This window comes from Doryrhamphus excisus, linkage group LG4 (assembly GCF_037039965.1).
Source record: "Doryrhamphus excisus strain RoL-2023G ecotype Guam linkage group LG4, RoL_Dexc_Guam_v1.1, whole genome shotgun sequence".
NCBI lineage: Eukaryota > Metazoa > Chordata > Actinopteri > Syngnathiformes > Syngnathidae > Doryrhamphus > Doryrhamphus excisus.
The window spans coordinates 6,363,892-6,382,267 of NC_136360.1; the positions used below are offsets into that span (position 1 = coordinate 6,363,892).

The 18,376-nt window shown below is 39.2% G+C and overlaps 1 protein-coding gene and 1 long non-coding RNA gene across 4 annotated transcripts; one reads left to right on the forward strand and one right to left on the reverse strand.

Annotated features, from left to right (window-relative positions):
* Positions 1-5,788: 5,788 nt before the first annotated feature.
* Positions 5,789-12,571, reverse strand: fstl3 (follistatin-like 3 (secreted glycoprotein)). Of its 3 annotated transcripts, none has more exons than XM_058073647.2 (6): positions 12,494-12,571; positions 11,126-11,207; positions 10,816-10,995; positions 8,237-8,452; positions 7,204-7,431; positions 5,789-7,127 (listed from the first exon to the last, which is right to left on the reverse strand). In XM_058073647.2, exons 2-6 carry the CDS (start codon positions 11,190-11,192, stop codon positions 7,075-7,077), a joined length of 744 nt encoding a protein of 247 aa, XP_057929630.1. In that variant the 5' UTR covers positions 11,193-11,207; positions 12,494-12,571; the 3' UTR covers positions 5,789-7,074. The 3 variants fall into 3 exon arrangements, with proteins under 3 accessions (XP_057929630.1, XP_057929631.1, XP_057929629.1); XM_058073648.2 differs by lacking the exon at positions 12,494-12,571 and adding an exon at positions 11,273-11,319; XM_058073646.2 differs by lacking the exon at positions 12,494-12,571 and having other exon boundaries at positions 11,126-11,259.
* Positions 7,081-11,214, forward strand: LOC131129788 (uncharacterized). Its single transcript, XR_013627260.1, has 2 exons — positions 7,081-7,482; positions 10,824-11,214. It is a non-coding gene; the product is annotated as an uncharacterized LOC131129788 (long non-coding RNA).
* Positions 12,572-18,376: the final 5,805 nt, after the last annotated feature.

The following is an 18,376-nucleotide window of genomic DNA, read 5'->3' on the forward strand; positions in this document are numbered from 1 at the left end:
TCTGTTTATCCCACCCACACCCACTCTGATGTGATTGGTCACAGCTTGTACCTGGGCACAATATAAGGAAGTCGGGCTCCCTGTGACATGACAGGGCTCCAGTGTTGGAAAAAATCAGGGCTCACTTCAAAATGCGCAAACGTCATTGTCTGAAACTGTGGCATTGTTTAACGCAAGAATACAACATTCTAACTACATTTATAGGTTAGAAAAGTGGAAAAAGTATAATAGGTCCCCCTGTAAGGATCTACTGTAAAAACTCTGGTCAAAGATACTTTATATGATACAATGTTTTTAAGGCCCTTCTGCAAAAGCGCTTTTCAAAGATCCTGTATATCACATGTTGTGTCAAACGTGTAAATAGCATTGAGTTGGCCCGCCTCACAGTCCTTATCAAACAAAGTGCTTGGAGCTATCTGATTATGTGATTCCTCCGACATAAACTACTTTGGCAATATAATTTTAAATGAATATTGTAAATAGCACGAAATTCACAACCATTCTTAGTAAGGGCGCTAGAATCAGACCAAAAGTCAATCATTTACAAAGTCCTGTACATTATAATTTATACATGTACATGACTAAGAACAGCAACACCTCACAGATTGGGATGTTTTTGTGTTGATATAAAATACTGCAGCTTTGGAGAGAATGACGATGAGGTGGTCGTCAACGTCAATCACAAAAAAGACCAAAAATTCTATAGTCTATGTAACAAAATGTCTTTGTTGGTCAGGGGTAATGTCCAGACTTTAAATTTTGTCCGCCTGTCCGACTGAGTTTGGCACCCTCGCTCTATATGGTGAGTGTGCTTAGCTACTTTAAAGGACCGAATGGAGCACTCTTGTCGTCACAAGCTGCTGTCAATACAGAACTCCAACTGAATTTTCCAGACTTACTTCATCCAGGATTGCCCCAGACTATTACATACATAAACACCTGCACATGAAAGCACACAGAAACACACACGCACTCAGCAAAAACAGTTACCCACTGGCTGGAACTTCATGGACCACTTTAGTTATGCGTCAGTTGTTTTGAGTCCCTCTCTGTCCCGCCAGATATACTCTTGTCTGTTGTTACGAGACCTCGGCACCAAACACACACTTGCATACGCAAGACATACGCAGATGCAAACATCCAACACCACAATAAGCTCTTGAGTATTAAACTCACATGCATTCCCCATGATGTCACCAAGCAACTAAGAAAATACACATGTTGCAAGGGAGATACGCACAACATCATCAGCTTGTTGCTGTTTGTTGGTATGGAGTATTGGCGCTTATTGAAGTGATGCTATGATGACACTTTGTTATTTTTTAATCTGCCACTGGTACTTTTTTATACAATGGAACACTCCATGTCTAACAAAACCTGGAACTTTAAAACATCATTTTGTGAAGCTCCATAGCCGTTATATTAACTGGTGGTCTGTGGGACAACATAATACATGATAGAGGATCTCCAGTTGGCCCACAACTTTTTATCAGAGAGGCATAGCTCATTTTAAACAGTATTTTATAATCTGGTAGCCCAGGGCCTGACCTTTTCCCTGTATACGGCACCCCGGAAGCAGCATCATAAAAACCTGATGGGAGCAGTGCCATCACTCCATTATACAACACTGTATTCCTGCAACTTTCCTTTATTCTGAGTCACTTTTCATAGCATGATTGCAAAGTAAGCATTCTGGCAGATTCCATGGCAGCACAAATCTGAAGTTTGAAAATTATTACCATGGTTTGTGGTTGCTTTCCAAACCTCCAGTTGTACAATTGCACTCTGGTTAGTGTAGCCTTTTAAAAGGTCTTTTTTTGTATTGGTATTTCAACAAGTACGTTTTCCATTACTTTGGTCGGTTCCGGTCAAGGTTTCTCACTATGTTGACTTTGACTCTATTCTGGAGCGTGATTCAGCACATAAATCTGTTACTATTGTAAGCTCTGTCTAGCAGCATGAGTGGGCATGTAAACCAAGTCTAGAATTAAACAGGAGTGCATTTTCTGCATCATCTTCCATATTATACTCTGTATGGGTTTTGCCACCATGATGGTGAGCAAAATCCAGAAACTATGCATTGAAAACATGTCCTAGGGACACTGCTCAGCTATGAATTTTTCTAATAGATGGTCCAAAAGCCGTGGCGGAGCGACGATGTGGCCACCTTTCACACCCCAATGGAAAATTTCCGTCTCTGCCACTGAAGGCTTACAGACACATCCCTGGTGAGGTGTTCAGTGCATTTCCAACCAGCAGACCAAGGTGTTCCCAAGCCAGTTGAGAGACAAGGTTGTATAATAGCAACAGTTTGAAGTGAGTGTTCCCATTATTTCCCATTGTTTTCCCAGTGTTTCCCATTATGGGAACAAAAATCAAGTCAGCTGACCAGAATGGATTTTGTTTCAACTTAGAGATACCCCTGTCTATTTATGTTTAAAAATATTTCCAAGAAACTAAGCTCTTTGTAACCATTCTGGACTAAATCCATGAAACCGGCATTAGTTTAAATTGCGAATGGCTTATAGGGATCAATATGTAGAAAATATACGACCCTGTCAAATATCCAGTGTTGGAAATACCGTCTGCTGCAGATACATTGCGACGGTGGGTGCAGCTCTTGATATGTATTAGTTTCAGCTGTGAGATGGAGCTGTTTACAATGCGGTGGCGCTATCCAGCGAGCGTGGGTGGTCCGCAGTGCCTGGTTTCATCACAAGCTCATTTTTTTATCTAAATGTTGTCTGTCGACTTACTGGAAGCGGGAGGGAAACTTTGTAGAAATACGCCATATCCCATGTGGATGTCATTGACGTGTCACGGCATGAGGACTAGGCCTCGGCAAGGGGTCAGTCTTGGCGTCATTGTATTACTCCACTTTGCCAGAGATTGGGATGTCAGGCGAGTGACTAGTGACGTGTTTGGAACAGAATGAACTTGGCCTCTGCCAAGGTTGAAGTAGTTGTTGTAGTTATGTCCTGGATGATGGGAACCTACCATTCTTGAATCTGGTTGAAATGTTCAAATAAGTGAAAGAATAATTGTGCATTGTATGTGTTGGTTTGTCCGTCTTTGTGAGGAGGCCACTTCCTGGTTTACAGAGGATAATGTAAGATGATATGAGGTCTCCTTTGTGACTCAAATAGTAAAAGTAGTGTAGCTTTGTTTGTGTGCCTGTTTTGGAGTTCTTCAGCCACTTCGTGGTTTACCAAAGACGACAAAGCAATAAGGCCGTATACCATTTTGTTTCGGGTGGGGGTACATATTCAAGGTTTTTTAATACACCTCCATAAGTTGGACAAAGCATAAGCATTAAAGCATTAATTTATTCCTTTCCATATGCTTTAACACTGCCTCATCAATGATGGCAATGGCATCAGTGATCTTTTGCTTCAGTCTACTGAGCTGTGTTATTAATGTATTTTCTGTATCAACTTCTTTTCACATTTGTTTAAGTAAAAATTGCTGAATTGCAGATCTCCTAATGAAATACAGGGAAGAAACTTAAGATGAGGCCACCGTGAGCGTAGCTTCTTGGCACAAGCCAAGTTCTACCATCTGAGTACGCATGGAGTTGGCTCATGGTGCCTGCCAGTCTCTGTCAGCATCCTTCCAATAATATAGTGTTTCAGAAACATTTATTATATAGCATGAATTTCTTATGCCTTAGAATAACTCCTAGTCTTAGAATGTGTTAGAAATAGCTGTCAACTCACTTGAATTTCTTTATTCTTGCTGACGGACCACAGACATTTTAACATATTCGTGGCAAACATGTTATTCCACGATTTGTCTGAGGATAATTAATGAGGTTCCTTTTGGTCCAACTCATTAAACACAAATAAGAACAGCCAAAGCAATAAAAAAGAACACATTCTTCCATTTTGTATGCATTTGTTTGAAAGTGGTACTGGTGGCATTACATGGTTTGTGCAAAACAACAACAGCAACAGCTCATAGCACAGGAATATAAACCTAAAGTCGAACCAGATGCTGCTATATGTCAATAATGATGGCGGGGGCAAAGAAATAGCAAAACAAGAGAAGGGAAGTGAGTCAATAGCCAACATATCACCTCCTTGAAACATTTATTCCTTCTCTCCTCCCATCTAACAGAGAGCAGGAGGGGAGGCATCCCCATGAGAGGAGTCACTTTGCTCAAAGATGGATTTCATTCTATCAGAACCATACTCACTGTATGCACACGAGTACCACTGTATGCATACATACATACTCATACTCCTTTGGATAGAACTTTCATAAAAGCTTACACAATTTATGTAAGGTTCACTGTGCAGGGTTACTTCTAATCCAAGAAGCATACAGAGCCAAGATGCTAAAGCGAAATAGCATACATTTTCCATGAACTCTATTCGACCCCTACAGTCGCTCGGGCTGTGGTGTACAAATATTGTAGTCTAAAAAACATTGGCTTTGACAGCTGTGGCTGTAGGAAACCCTGATGCACTTGGAATGCTACAAGTTGGCAGTAGCTACATTTGAAGTATCAGTGGTCAGCATCCAGCAGATTTTAATTTTTAGTTGGACTACTCATCTATTGGTGTAAAAGTCAGACTTGTCATACTGTTGTTTACAATTAACTCAGCAGTATTAATCCTGCTAATTAATCCTTTGCTTATACTGCTATTATAATATTGGTTCTGTTGCTACTGTGTTGTGCAATATGCTTGTTAATAAATGATGATGTGGTCAAAGAAAGCTACAATATTTCTGTTCCACTTGTGTCTGCACAACAAATCATTATTACTATAGTGAACTTATAGTGAATTTAAAATATATTTTTCAGGAATATATTTCCAATTCGCTCCCCCGAAAGGGGGGCCGCTACTATACACACACAGCATAATAGTTGAGCTTTATCAGTAGCAATACAGGGTAATGCTGTAAAAGTTAGGAGGGAAAAAGATTTTTAAACCAAATGTCACAGCCCCCATGTTAGAACGTTAATAATGAGCAAGGTGAGCCTATCAAGAGGAATGTGCCGGTTTCCTGAATTTATTTGAAGGAGGTAGCAACATAAAAATCAACAAAAACCTCAAACATATCTATCCAACCCAGTTTTCCAATCTGGGTAAACAAATAACCCATCAAGATGCAGAGCCTTAGTCCTGACAGTCAAACACTCACTGATGTTTGGTCAGCAAAGTAAATACAACCAGAATAATGCAAAATTGCGTACGCTCACAAAAAAAGAAATGCAAAAGAAATGCTGCTCTTTAATACAGTTGAAAAGCCAGCATTTGAAGAAATGCTGCAAATGTTTGACAGGTAAAATGTGTAAACGTGTCTTTACTTTTCTTAAAATTAATGTCCTGTCTCATGAGTATAAAATGTCTACTTTCACATTAGTTACATAGCTACATTGCCAGTAAAATCCACACTAAAATCCACACTACGTTTTGTGCTAAGGCATTCAAATTATGAAGGCAACTCAAATGATACTGTTTCTAATAAAAGCACACACTAATGTCAAGTGTAAAACAAAAGAGAAAGACGATGCTGAGTGTCTTATCAACTTTATGTGGAAACAGTACAGAAGTACAAAAATATGATGTATTTATTGCTGAAATTTCACAGTAGGTATTACACACAAGACAGAAATGAGTTAGTGCAGTCAATTGAAATGTTCTCCGTGGAGGATTGACTTTAGGAGTTCATTGGAGTCATCTGGCAGATGTCGACACAACACAAGACTACATCAAGTGTTGGCTTATATAGCTACTGTGGTCCATTCCAAGACTAATTCAATCTTTGCCTCGCCCCCCCCCCCCCCCCCCGCTAAATTCTTTTAGGAATTCCGATCAAATTGGAACAGCAAAACAGAGCCGGGATGATAGACCATGTCCTACAAAACAAAGTATTTACAAAAACAAAAAGGGTGTTTAACAGAGGAGGTATTGTTGCAGTTGTTTGGATCTGGTTGCTGTAAACATAACAGTGTGTACAGGTTGGTTTAGGTCTTTTCTAGCCCAAAAACAACAACTTTAACAATCGGTGCAGCTTTGAAAATTGCCACGCTATAAACCAGCTTTCCATACACATTAAGGATTTCTTCTCATCAACTTAATGGTGGGGAAAAAACTGTTGTGAAACGAGACTGTAAAAATTTGGTTTCCCAGTGGGAGAATAAACAGTAAACACAATAAATACATTGTTTTGGATACATGGATTTGTTAATAGGATTAAGAACATAAATAGTGATTGATACCTTCTCCAATAAATAGTTGTGGTAATCTATTTACAATATGCACATGTTTGTTGTAGAGTTATGTCTTGTTATTGATGTGTTCATCTGCCATAAACTAACACAAATTGTTGTTGTTGTTTTTTTTATTACCGGGCTACTTCACGAGCGTGCATCTTTTTGCTGAAGGCATGTAGCATATGTACAGTATTGATTTTTTTTTTTTACTTTAGGACTGTGATGTTTTCAGCTTGCAGGAGCCATGTACAGATCCTTACGACATGGTGCTGTGCATTGTCATGCTGCGGTATCAGGTGACAGTACGCCTTCCAATACCATAACCCCACTGAGCATATTTTGGATGCTTGGGTATTTGAATCAAATGGTGGTCACTCCAGGTACTGACCCCAGACCCCCAAGGACCCACCCTCAATACTGTACATTTTGGAATGGCCTTTCTTTGTGGCCAACGTAAGGCTTAGCTGTGCGAGTGAGATAGGCCTTTTTTTGTGTACATAAAAAGTTGTACATCTTTTGAGTTCAGCTCATGAAAGATAGGAACAAAACCAACATGTAGCGTTTATATATTTTTTGAGTATGTAACAAGCCAAATTATGAATGTCGATTGTAAAGCAAATGACTGAATACACAATACAAACCTTGGAGACAATGACGCACAGAGCCCCTAAAATGGGTAGTGGCAGGGCAGCCCTATTGGAACTGTGGAAAAACTACTAGTATACATCTTTAGGCCTGTGATACGCCTCTGCGTTCATATGAAATTATCTACAAATGAGAGGGATGACTGTCATTAAAAAAAAAAAAAAATAGAGGTCATCTTGGAAAGCTACCGATTCGCTGAGCAGAATCTATACAGCGTTTTCCTCATTACCATCAAAAATGTGCACTTTCCGAGGAGGACCTGCAAAGAAGAGGCAGAGGGAGAGTGACGGAGATGATGGACAAGGAAGAGTGATAACAATGTGAAGTGTACTGACTGTTACAGTGGCCGTAGTGGCGTACTCCTATAGAGCGGCCGAGGAAGCAGGTGGCACGGCGGAGATGGCAGGCACTGGGGTACGTGATGTTGTCATTGCCACAGATGGCCTGCTCAGAGGGCAGGGGTTTGGGGCAGGGAGTGGAACGGCACATAACGCAGTGGGCACTATTGGTCTGGTCGGTCACGCAGGTGTGGGTCCCTGGACACACAACGTTGGAGCACGACTCTGTGGGGAACAAGCCAAAAGCCAAATTATATGAGGAACTACAGTATGAAGGTATTTGCTCAATTTTGTTAGCTAAAGATAAAAGCAAAACACATAGTCTCACAAATACAAAGGATACTTTGGATATAAAGGATACACGCACCCACACACTAAAAAAGAGGACTAACGTGACAACTGACAGTTAAGGTGGAAACATCGAGTACGCATATGAGACCTTGCTTTGCAACAAAGGAAAAGCAGAATGTTCCAGACGCCTTGATGCCCCTGCAAAGGAAAGATGCCTTGATGCCACAGTGAACAAACGAAAGGAGAAACACTATGAAAGCGGTTCAAGCAAGGGCAGTGGCGAAAGCTGATTGGTCCAGGACTCCAGCATCAGGACTCCAGCCTCGAATGTATAAAAGACCAGGCAGGGAAAGGAAGGGTGCTTTTTGCAGCTGCGCTGTAATAAGGCACGCTTACTTGTAGGCATACAGGGACTGCAGATAAGCCCGGATGTCTGTATTAGGTATTGTCAGGAATAAATAACCTGGTTCTCATTCTGTGATTTGGTTCTTTGAGATTCCCTTATCCTCTATTCGAAACCCACTTAGAGTCCTCAGGGGGAGGATTTCTACAACTATAATGATGTAAACAATAGCTGTGTGTAAACAAAACATGGAATGTGGGCTAATACATTACAGATAATTTGGTTGTTTATTCGTAGTGTTTCATATTCTTGTTTCCTAGTCAGTACAGATTGGTGTTCTATCGCATTGTTTTGAATAGCACTCAGTAGTGGTGTAGGTTCTGCACAACTACTTACTTTTGCACTCTCCCTGGTACATGACCTCCAGGTCGGGGTGTCCCATGCAGCGGGCCATCAGCAGCACGCACTCGTCCTTGTAGGACTTACCATCGCTGCCGCACACGGCATGCTGGCGTGCTATGTGGGAGCAATTCGGAGAACACACGCACTGCGGCCTTCCCATCTTCATTTTGCACACTTTGCCAGGCCCACACTTGACGCCCTCGCACGTCTCTGTGAAAAGGAAGCCAGCAAGTATGTTTAAAAAGAGACGATAGTTCCTTCAACCACATCTCATTATTGAGCGTTACACATGGAGAATAACAGGAGTATGTGTGGGAGGGTGAGGGGTGTCGCGCCTGCTGGAATGTGAGTCTGGCATGTTTTCAAAACACGTCCGTGTGTTAACGTCTGCAGGCAAACAGGGCCGGTGCTCCTGCAGAGTAGTTGGAGGAGTTCAAATGACTTTGGGGGAAATTTAACGCTAAGTTAGAACACGGCTGTCCAAAGTGTATCCCATGAGCCATTTGTATATACATTATTTTTGTCACATGTCAAATTCAACATGGCCTGCATGAGAGCATTACCCAAGAAACCCAAGAAAAAATAGTAATGATCCAAATCCTCCCACCTACAGACCAAAATGTGTATCTTACAGTGTAGGCTCTTTGATGACTTCCTGCCATGACGACCATATGTACAAGATTTCCTGCAGGTTTAGGTGGGGAGATATGGGTCTGGGGCCCTTGAAATATGTTGGATTATGCTAAAGTTTAGTTTAAGATCAGTAGAAGTGTAATACTAGACATCGCATAGCGAGGGGATGTAAGTCCTGAAGATTGTCTAAACAAGAAGACACCAAAGTCTTATAGTTCCTGGCTCCAATGTCAATATCCTACTTTATTTCATTTGGTTACTCTCCCACTAGTATCTCCCTCGTTGAAGCCCCCCCCCCCCCCACACACACACACACACACTCACTGAAAACAAGCCCAGCTCTCCAAAGTGGAAGCATGGATAACCTTGTTATGGCCTGGGAACATGTACAGGGGTAGCAGCATATTTCCATGTGTCTCTTTCTTTTGAGTCTAGTGACAAGGCCAGAATATTAATAGCATGATCACATCGTTTAACAATTCATCTGCAAGTGAACCTGGATGAACCGAGCAAAAGGAAGCTCCTTATGTGGAACCACTTTTACACTCACTGACTCTCTAATCCACGTCTGCATTTTGTTAGCCAAACACACTGGTCCCACTTTCACTCAATACACCTGTGCACGCTAGTGAGATCCATTGCACAAGAAGTGTAACACAATGCTGTGCTCAATAGATAATGCACTGCAGTTTATTTGCCAATGTTTGTATTATTGTGTTTGGAGAATCACTCTGTAGCATATTAAAAAGTGTATTAAGAGGCGACACACAATGCCGCTTTTAGTCTTATTGTCATTTTTCATCTACAGAGGAGAAAAGGTATTTGGACAATGTTTTTCATGATTTTGCAGTGAATACAAAAAAATATTTACATTATGATTACTATAGTTATACATAACATTAAATATAGTTTAAATAACATTAAATAAGTATTAATTTAATAATAATTATGTAATACAATTTGTATTATTTTAACTTTTTATAATATAAATAATTATTTAATAATAAACAATAAATAATACACTATTTCATTTTTTTTTTAAGTTTTACAAAATAACATGTATATTTGAAAGTGACAGTTGAAGAAAGTTGGAGAAAGACTATATAGAGAGAGAAAATAGTGTCTTTTGAGAAAAAATATTAGTCGGAAAAGTTTATAATCTTATGACAATTCATACAACCAACAATTTTTTTCTCCAAATTTTTAAGTAATTTTATTTTTTATCTGAAACATGATTAGAAAATTCGGATGATTAGAAAATTATTAGAAAATCTCGATTTAATATACGTTAAATAATAACATTTAAAATAATATATTTAATAATATATCCATCCAGCCATTCACTCATTTTCTATACTGCTTATCCTCAACAATAATATCTTATTTTAGTAAAAATATATACTGTATATTTTTCAAAATTACAAAATTTTGTGTTACATTTAGTGTTTTCATTGGACAGCAACAAAAGATTATTGTTAAGAGGTGTTGGTCTATTGACTATCTCACGTTGCTGAATAAAGAAACCTAAATAATCTAGTTTAGCGACATACTGTACAGTACAAACTGCGTCCAGAAAATGGTATCATTCAATCAAAAGTGACCATTATTATCTTTGTAAAGGCAGGATTGTGTACCTATGTTATGGACTAAATCGAGACTTGTATATTGCCTGGAGTTACAAATGTGTCCAAAGTGATGCAAAGTAATACAGTGCCCTTTTCAGACCTGTCAACATCATGAATTGAAAATAAGGGACCTCCACTGGTCACAGTACCAGAGGGTTTTTTTTCCAGTTTTAAATGAAAGTCAAATTATGGGGTATTTACAGGAAATGATTTAAGGGCAACGAAAAAGAATGGCAAAATGCAGTACTTTTGGTCCTTGTGCAGTATGAAACAGGGTACATTTTGAAATCATGAAATTAAATCATCTTTGATTACCTTTGCAGGGTTTACAGGAGACAATTCCCAAGAACCCCAACAGGCTGACCTCATTCATGGTCAGACTGGAGTTGGACCACGCTGTGTCCAGGCGGCCCCCAGCACAGCACTCCTCTCTGGTGACCCCTCTCATCAGCACCATGTCACACCGTTGGCTCTGCTGCAGCCAGCACATCCCGCCTGCCGACAGACATATAGGTAGATGCTATTTACTGTTTTAATCTAACCATTGCAACCTGTTTTGCATCAATATTTGTATGAAAGCACCTATCTGAAGTGTACAACTCTAAAATATTAAAAGTCCACTCACCACTGGCAGGGTTCCTCCCTATCTGATGAAAAGCAAGACTGGCAACAAACACCAAAAAGCTCATCATCTTGACCTGTAGTTCCTAAAAAGTGAATGAAGTTATGTTCCTCTAGCTCTAACCTTCTCACTCTAACTTGCTGTACGAGACTTCACTCTCTCCTTATGTGAATGAATGTGTTGTAGTTAAGTGACGTCCCCCCCTTTCCTACCCTCTCTGTATAAATATTTAGCCCAGATGGAATTATGCTGCTGGGATGGGCGAATCCTCTCAGCCAGTAATAAGCCAGGGCAGGACACAACTTTGACGCTGACTCAATTTCCAAAGTCGGGAAATGATCCCTCCAGTGCCAGACGGCCGCCACTTACATGACCTCATAAAAGAGCATATTAGTCTAATCAAGGACTCATTAAGTGCATAGCCGCAGGTTGTGTTTTGTCATTAGCGCAAACATTCAATCAGGTTTTCAGACTATTAGAGGGGTTTCAGTCAAGTGTTTTTTTGTAAATATTATATTGGTACATAATCTCTTAAATGTGGGCGGAGTCTGGAGTCATTACAGTGAATGTATGGATCCATACTGTCCTTGTCTCCTCCGATCATGTTCAGAATAAAGTGTATTTACAAAATCACAGGTGAATAAATTTGTAATTTACATCATAAAAGGTTTGACAAAAATATGGTATCATTTAAGAGTTAAAGGAATTTTAGGCTTTTATTTGTACTGATGTAGTATGCTTTGAATCATAAGATGTAACTTTCATACTTTTCTCCTGCCATTATTCTGACACAAATTTTGTCTGTCAAAATAATCTGATTCCAGAACATGGGAGTTTTTTATAGGATGTTTTTCTGGCTTTCCAGTTCTTGAAAGTTAGAGGTTTGAACCATCTGAATTAACATTCACCATCTCCATTGTATTCTTGACTTGTGTTGATGTCTACACTTCAATCTCAATCTTTTTTAAAGTCACAACTATTGTTGTGGGGGAAAGCCAAATCATGAAAACCTTATTGCCCCAATACACATTCCCAGTCCCAGACCAGAGTCTGTGATTTCACACTCTCAAAAAATGGGGGGGGAATTCCAATGGGGTTTCTTCTGGACACTTGCTGACAGATCGAATTACATAAAGTGCCTAAAAATGATCAGACGAGTCCAGCGTTGCTACATTTTGTTGAATGTCTGGTTTCCCTGTTATCTGATCCAACTGTTGCGGTTGCGACAAGTCTCTCAACTTTGTTGAAAATTTAAGTGTGGGAAAGGGAGAAAAGGGGGAGAAAGGAGGGGGGAAGGTGCCCTGCCCTTCAGCAAGGCTATGAAAGAATTCTGTAAATATACTGGCTATATATTTACCAACAACATCTCACCAGAGTTCAGTCTTCAGTGAGGTCCCCAATGCTTGGATCCATATATTCTGTTCAACCTGCTTCCTTTGCCGGTCTGCACCCTATGTGCAAGCCAAACATACAACACAAAAAATTACTATCATATCTCATTCCTCTGCATCCCCCTCAAGGTCCTCAAGCATCGATCTGTAATTGATCACCCAGTTCTTTGACAAACAAGCGGGCCTCCACTGAGGATGGGGCAGTTCATTGGCAACATCCTGTCCAACCACGCCTATGGGCTATTGGCCCATAAGCTACTTTAGCTACATTACAATGAAAAATTACAAGAAATATAATTTACTAAATAAAATATTTGAGACATATATGTAAATGTATTTCTTCTGATTCCTAATCATTTTTGGCCGGTGTTTTTGGCCACTTTAAACATCAGTTTTACAGATACCACACAGTTTTACAGATACCACATCCACTCTACATGTACTACTGGAGTTTGGGTTGGTCGTCTCTACCAACCATGGCACACGGTTGTAGTATCAGACATCATCATAAATTGGCACCACCTGTTTTTTTTCCTTGATGGGCAGAATAGAGCTGTTTATTTGAGGTACGCTTTTTTGTTTAATAGAGAATGGCGACTATTCAAGGCAACACTGTATTTTCCCACATATATATTTGTTCATATGTTCAGTATATATTTTTTTGACAAATAGTAACTTTTGGTTATGCTGTTCATAGTGGCCTAAGCATTGATTTGCATAACTAATGCATAATGTAAGCCATAAAATGGCTTTGATTTACAGTTATTGAAAGTGTCTGTTTGCCACCAAGTTCTCCTATGATCACTATGGGCAAAAAAACAAAGGTCACCCTTGCTGTACTATCTCAAGTCTTTTGAATGCTGTCAGTTGCCTTCATCATAAGCAGGATCCCAAGGGCGCACAAGGAATGCCGTCTGACCTGAGTGTGGAAGGGAAGCGAGTGTGCGAGCAGTGGGTGGCCTGTCTACTCACTGGGTCTCTGCCCAAAGCCCCCTCATATGGTTTGGATCATTGCTGCCGAGCCGTACAAATGAATACAACATGGCGGGGACAGCCGAGCATGCTCTCAATATATGATCTTTATTGGAGTCTTCGTCTTTGAGCAAGTATGGGGCCTCCTTTCATGTGGCAGGGCAACGTGAGACGCAATGAACTTTAATAATAGGAAATTATGGACACAAGAAAACTTTGACGGGGCAGGTGAGAACATGGTCTTGTTCATGGAAAAACACATTATTGCCATCCAGTGGAGGAGGTTGGCACTGTTAACAAAATAATCCACAAAGTAATATCCACATTCCATGGGAATTGAGTTGCACAATTGCAGCTTAGCCTTACTGCGGCATAGAACGTTTAAACCTTAAAGTTTGATCCTAAGTGGTCTCAAATGCAGTACGACAATCCTAAAACATGTATTTCAGGCTGTGTGTCAACAGAAGCACATCTACAATTTTCCTACAGTACGGCCTCAAAACTGTCAGCGAGGTGAACTGTTCCGTTCCCCTTGTGTGTCCAAGTGGACACAAGTCAACAAAAAGTCATACTCCATCCAAAATGAGTACAGGAGACATGAAGCAGCATGAAGCAGCATTCCAGCTGCAAGTGCTTTATTATGCGGTTACTCAGTATGAAACTGAGTAAACCTATAAAAAACACATACATAGGCTAATGCAGGGGTCTCAAACACGCGGCCTGCGGGCCAAATGTAGGACACCAGTTTGAGGCCCCCGCCTTGATATGAAAGTTTAATGTTAGTGCGGCCCACGCAAGTTTAATATGGATACTGTATGGTATCATGTACCCAGAAAAAAAAATTATGTTTGATTAATGTTCATGTTAAAGGTTAAATAATTCTTAATAGTTATCCTCCCTATCCGTGTGGAAGTGGTAAGTTTTTGGCTATTTAAGTTTAAAGGAAATAACTTGAAGGCCACCGTTTAGATCGCTAGCTCTCTAGTTTGCGAGTTAGCATGTGTCTCAAGACACTGCAGTTGCGCAATATGTTGTAAATAAAAGTATAAATGTGACTATAGTCGTGTTTTGTCATGTCTACAGGGCTCTAATAATGCTTTGTTCATTTTAATCTGAAAAAAATAATTTGTCTACCCACCAACTATATGTGGTTTCTTAAGTTTTTATTATTTGCCGTTTTATTATTATTATTATATTGATTGGTTTTCTTTATTCTTGATTTGTTTATTTATTTTTCATCTCATGTAGTGCAGAAAAATAAAAATTAAGATATTTGAGAACAGTGGAATGTTTTATCAGAGCTTTTATTATAGAAAATCGGAACCAAAGCACTGAAAAAGTTTGTATATTTTTCTGTTTTTAATAAATGCGTTTTTTTGTTTTTTTTTGAAAACCTGATGTGGCCCAGCCTTGCCAAGACCCTAGCTCCAGTGGTCCCCAGGTAAATTGAGTTTGAGACCCCTGGGCTAATGACTCCATGACGTCCTCATAGACAAATGAAATACAGCATGAACCAGGTTCATTAGCTCAGTTTAAGTACCAAACGTGTCCCAATTAAACCGACCACGCCTATCATGTTGTGATTAGTCAGGAGTGGCTCCAGCTGCTCCAAGTAGTGATGTGAGAAATTCCAAAACATCTTGTGGAAATTTTAAATTTGTGTACTTGTGCCTGGGGTGCCATAAAAGGACGGGAAGTTAGGACAATTCCAAGGGCTCATGACTGATGGTGACCGCCAGTAAATAGGTATTATTTTGCTATCTGATTGTGATTTGTTTTTTAGAATATAGTCAGAAAACAGTTAAATAGATTATTATATTTAGTAGTAACAGTAAAAATATCTACAGTGACCAAATGTAAACGTCCATATGGATGGGGGTTCAGATCAGGGGTTGTCGTCTATCGTCTATTGTTGCCTACTTAACGGCTATATAAATAAACTTGACCGACCACACTCCTATAGCTACATGCAATGGTTTGAAAAGGTGAGAGAAATGTGGGAGAGGAAAGGAAAACGAAAAGATGTCAATATGTCACTTCTGTGTGTCGTGGGAGTGAACCTGCTAGCTTAATGTCCACAATGAAACACGATAGCTAGCATAGTGTTAGCCTGTTAGCCTTTTTTTTCCCACACAAGATTTAGTAGTGGCATAAAAATACCACGACAAAAAGTTAAAAACACATGATATGGCATTTCCACATCATGCAGAACAACAGTACAACATTTGAAACATTAACATGAGTCTGTAAAGTTGGAAATTCGTGAAGTCACATCTACTTGCATTGAATGCTTGTGACCAGACGAGGGCGCCATTTAGCTTCCCAATTTGCCACCAATGTGATTGGAGCTGGAGAGAGAGCTAGATAGATATTTTTGACTTATATTGTATTTGACAGGAATTGGACCAACTAATTTTCTGTATCAGTATTGATAAAATTATTGACATTACCCGCCCCAAATACAAGCGCTTCATCATATAGACATAGACATAGACATAGACATAGACATAGACATAGACATAGACATAGACATAGACATAGACATAGACATAGACATAGACATAGACATAGACATAGACATAGACATAGACATAGACTTTCTTTATTGTCATTGCACAATAACACAGCAGTGAAATTGCCAACGAAATGTTGTTCCCTGGCTCCCGTGTAACAATAAATAATAATGTGGAGAATAAATAGATGACAACAAATATGAACAATGTACAGCGTAAACCAGGGGTGGGCAAATATTTTGACTGGTGGGCCGCATTGAGTTAACAAAATTGTCCGGGGGGGCCATAACATATATTTAACATACACACTATTTTATACTTATAATTTTTCTAGATTTTTTTGGTCTAATTTTATCTGTAAAACTTTTTCAGGAGCACTTTAAACATCAGTCATTTAATATATCATACATTTATTTATTTATATATTGTTAATATATATATTTTTCTTGTTATTTATTTTCATTTAATTTGTAATTTTTTTTGTTTGTTTTTTTACTAAATAAGACGTCCGACTTGCAAGTTATGTTGCCAGATTGTATGTTAAAATTTGAAATACTTAAAAAGCAACAGGCGGGCCGGATTCAATCGCTTAGTGGGCCGCATGTGGCCCCTGGGCCGTAGTTTGCCCACCCCTGGCGTAAACTGTAATATGTACAAATAATTTAAATAATTTAATAATATAGTGAACCTGGGTGAAAATTAAAAATGTCAGAAGTAAACGAGATGTTTGTATTATGCCTGCATCATTAGACAATATTAAAACTGAATCTGGGGGGGTATTTTTCCCTGCCCAAGATGTTATTGATAACTCTTTTTACACTTGAATGTTGCTCAAATAATTTATTCTGATTCATCATATTTCCATGTACATATCCATTTCAATTGTATACAGCATTGATTCTTAAACTGTGGCGCAAGCGATGCGCTCCATTCATGTACTGTAGCTGCTCCATCTACTGGTACTCAGTAACACCATTAAAAAATACAATTATATAAGAGACATATACATACAAATAATTGTGTAAATACAAGCCAATTTACCATTATTTAGTCCAAGCCACATATTCTAAATACATAATATTAAAAAATGCTTTATTTCCTGTACAGTTGATAAAGGTACAGAATATTTCTATTTCCATTATTTCCAAGGAATTTTGTTTTTGCTTTGGAATATGGAGGTCAACTACTGTCATGGAATGGATTATGTTCCACCTTAGAGGTTCCACTTAACAAGACACAAAACGAGACAATAGATGAGACCACTGAGACAGACAGTAAAAATGGCACACTCTGTTCATGCTGTTGTTCTATGGAACAAACACAGAAAGGTGCTGAAATCAACGGTTGAAGGTTGAAGAGTGGCGAGGGCTTAAAAAGAACATCTGTACCATCTCTCCACTCCATTCAGGCCAAATTTGCATGATGATTAAAAAGTGATAAAGTCCCTCTGCCACTTAAACGCCATCCATTCGCCACCCCTCAGCTTTCTTCCTGTGCATGTAAAGCCCCACTTTGGTGCTTCATTAATGGGGAAGTTTAATGTCAGCGCACGTTCTGCTCCCGCACAAGCACCTCCCTTCCTCTTCACCTTTATCCCAACAACGTCACCCAGAGAGCGGAACGCTGCGAGGTGGTCGTGACTGAGAAGGGTGGAGGTGGGGGTGCCCCCCTGCTGCCCACATTGCCTGTGGTTAGGCATCCATCTGCACGCTGCTTTCTAACAGATGCTCAAAGATCTTTAGATCATCATCTTGGGCTCACGAAGCAAACAAATCTGCAAACTGAAGGCTTAGTGTGCACTTTGTGTATACTACATTAATCTCTCCACCCGGTGGGCTGATCAAAGCACAGGTTTACCTAAAGACTGGCTGCAATAGAAAGCCACAAACTTTTTAGCTTAGCACTTTTATCTATATTAAAGGCATAGAAGAAACAAGAAGAAACATTCTCCAAATTCAATTCACATGCATTATGAAGCTACATATGTTGAGAAATAGTTTCTTTCTCAAAGCAACATTATGTAATGTATTATGTTAATTACGGTAGTCAGTGGGAACAAATTGGTGTGGGCATGTATGCAAATATTCTACTTGCAATCTCATGAAATGTTTAAAGTATTTTAATAATAATTAGAGCTCTCAGATTATTACAATTTTCAATTTTGAAATTATTTAATCACGATTAATCACATCTACAGCTGAAATATGCCCATTTTTACTTTATTATGCTGAAAGAAACATAAATAAAAGGACATGATTATGTATAGTTTTGTGTTAACAGCTACAAATTAACTGGACATTTATATTGATCTAAATCTATTTCCCTGACACTAGTTTCTTTAATACTAACAGAGCATTTGAATTTATTATGAGCAATGA

Coding starts and splice junctions, on each gene's coding strand:
- fstl3 (XM_058073647.2), bottom strand. CDS start 11,192: ATGATGAGCTTTTTGGTGTTTGTTGCCAGTCTTGCTTTTCATCAGATA. Junction 10,996..11,125: donor AGGGAGGAACCCTGCCAGTG/GTGAGTGGACTT, acceptor GTCTGTCGGCAG/GCGGGATGTGCTGGCTGCAG. Junction 7,128..7,203: donor CCACTACGGCCACTGTAACA/GTCAGTACACTT, acceptor TCTTCTTTGCAG/GTCCTCCTCGGAAAGTGCAC.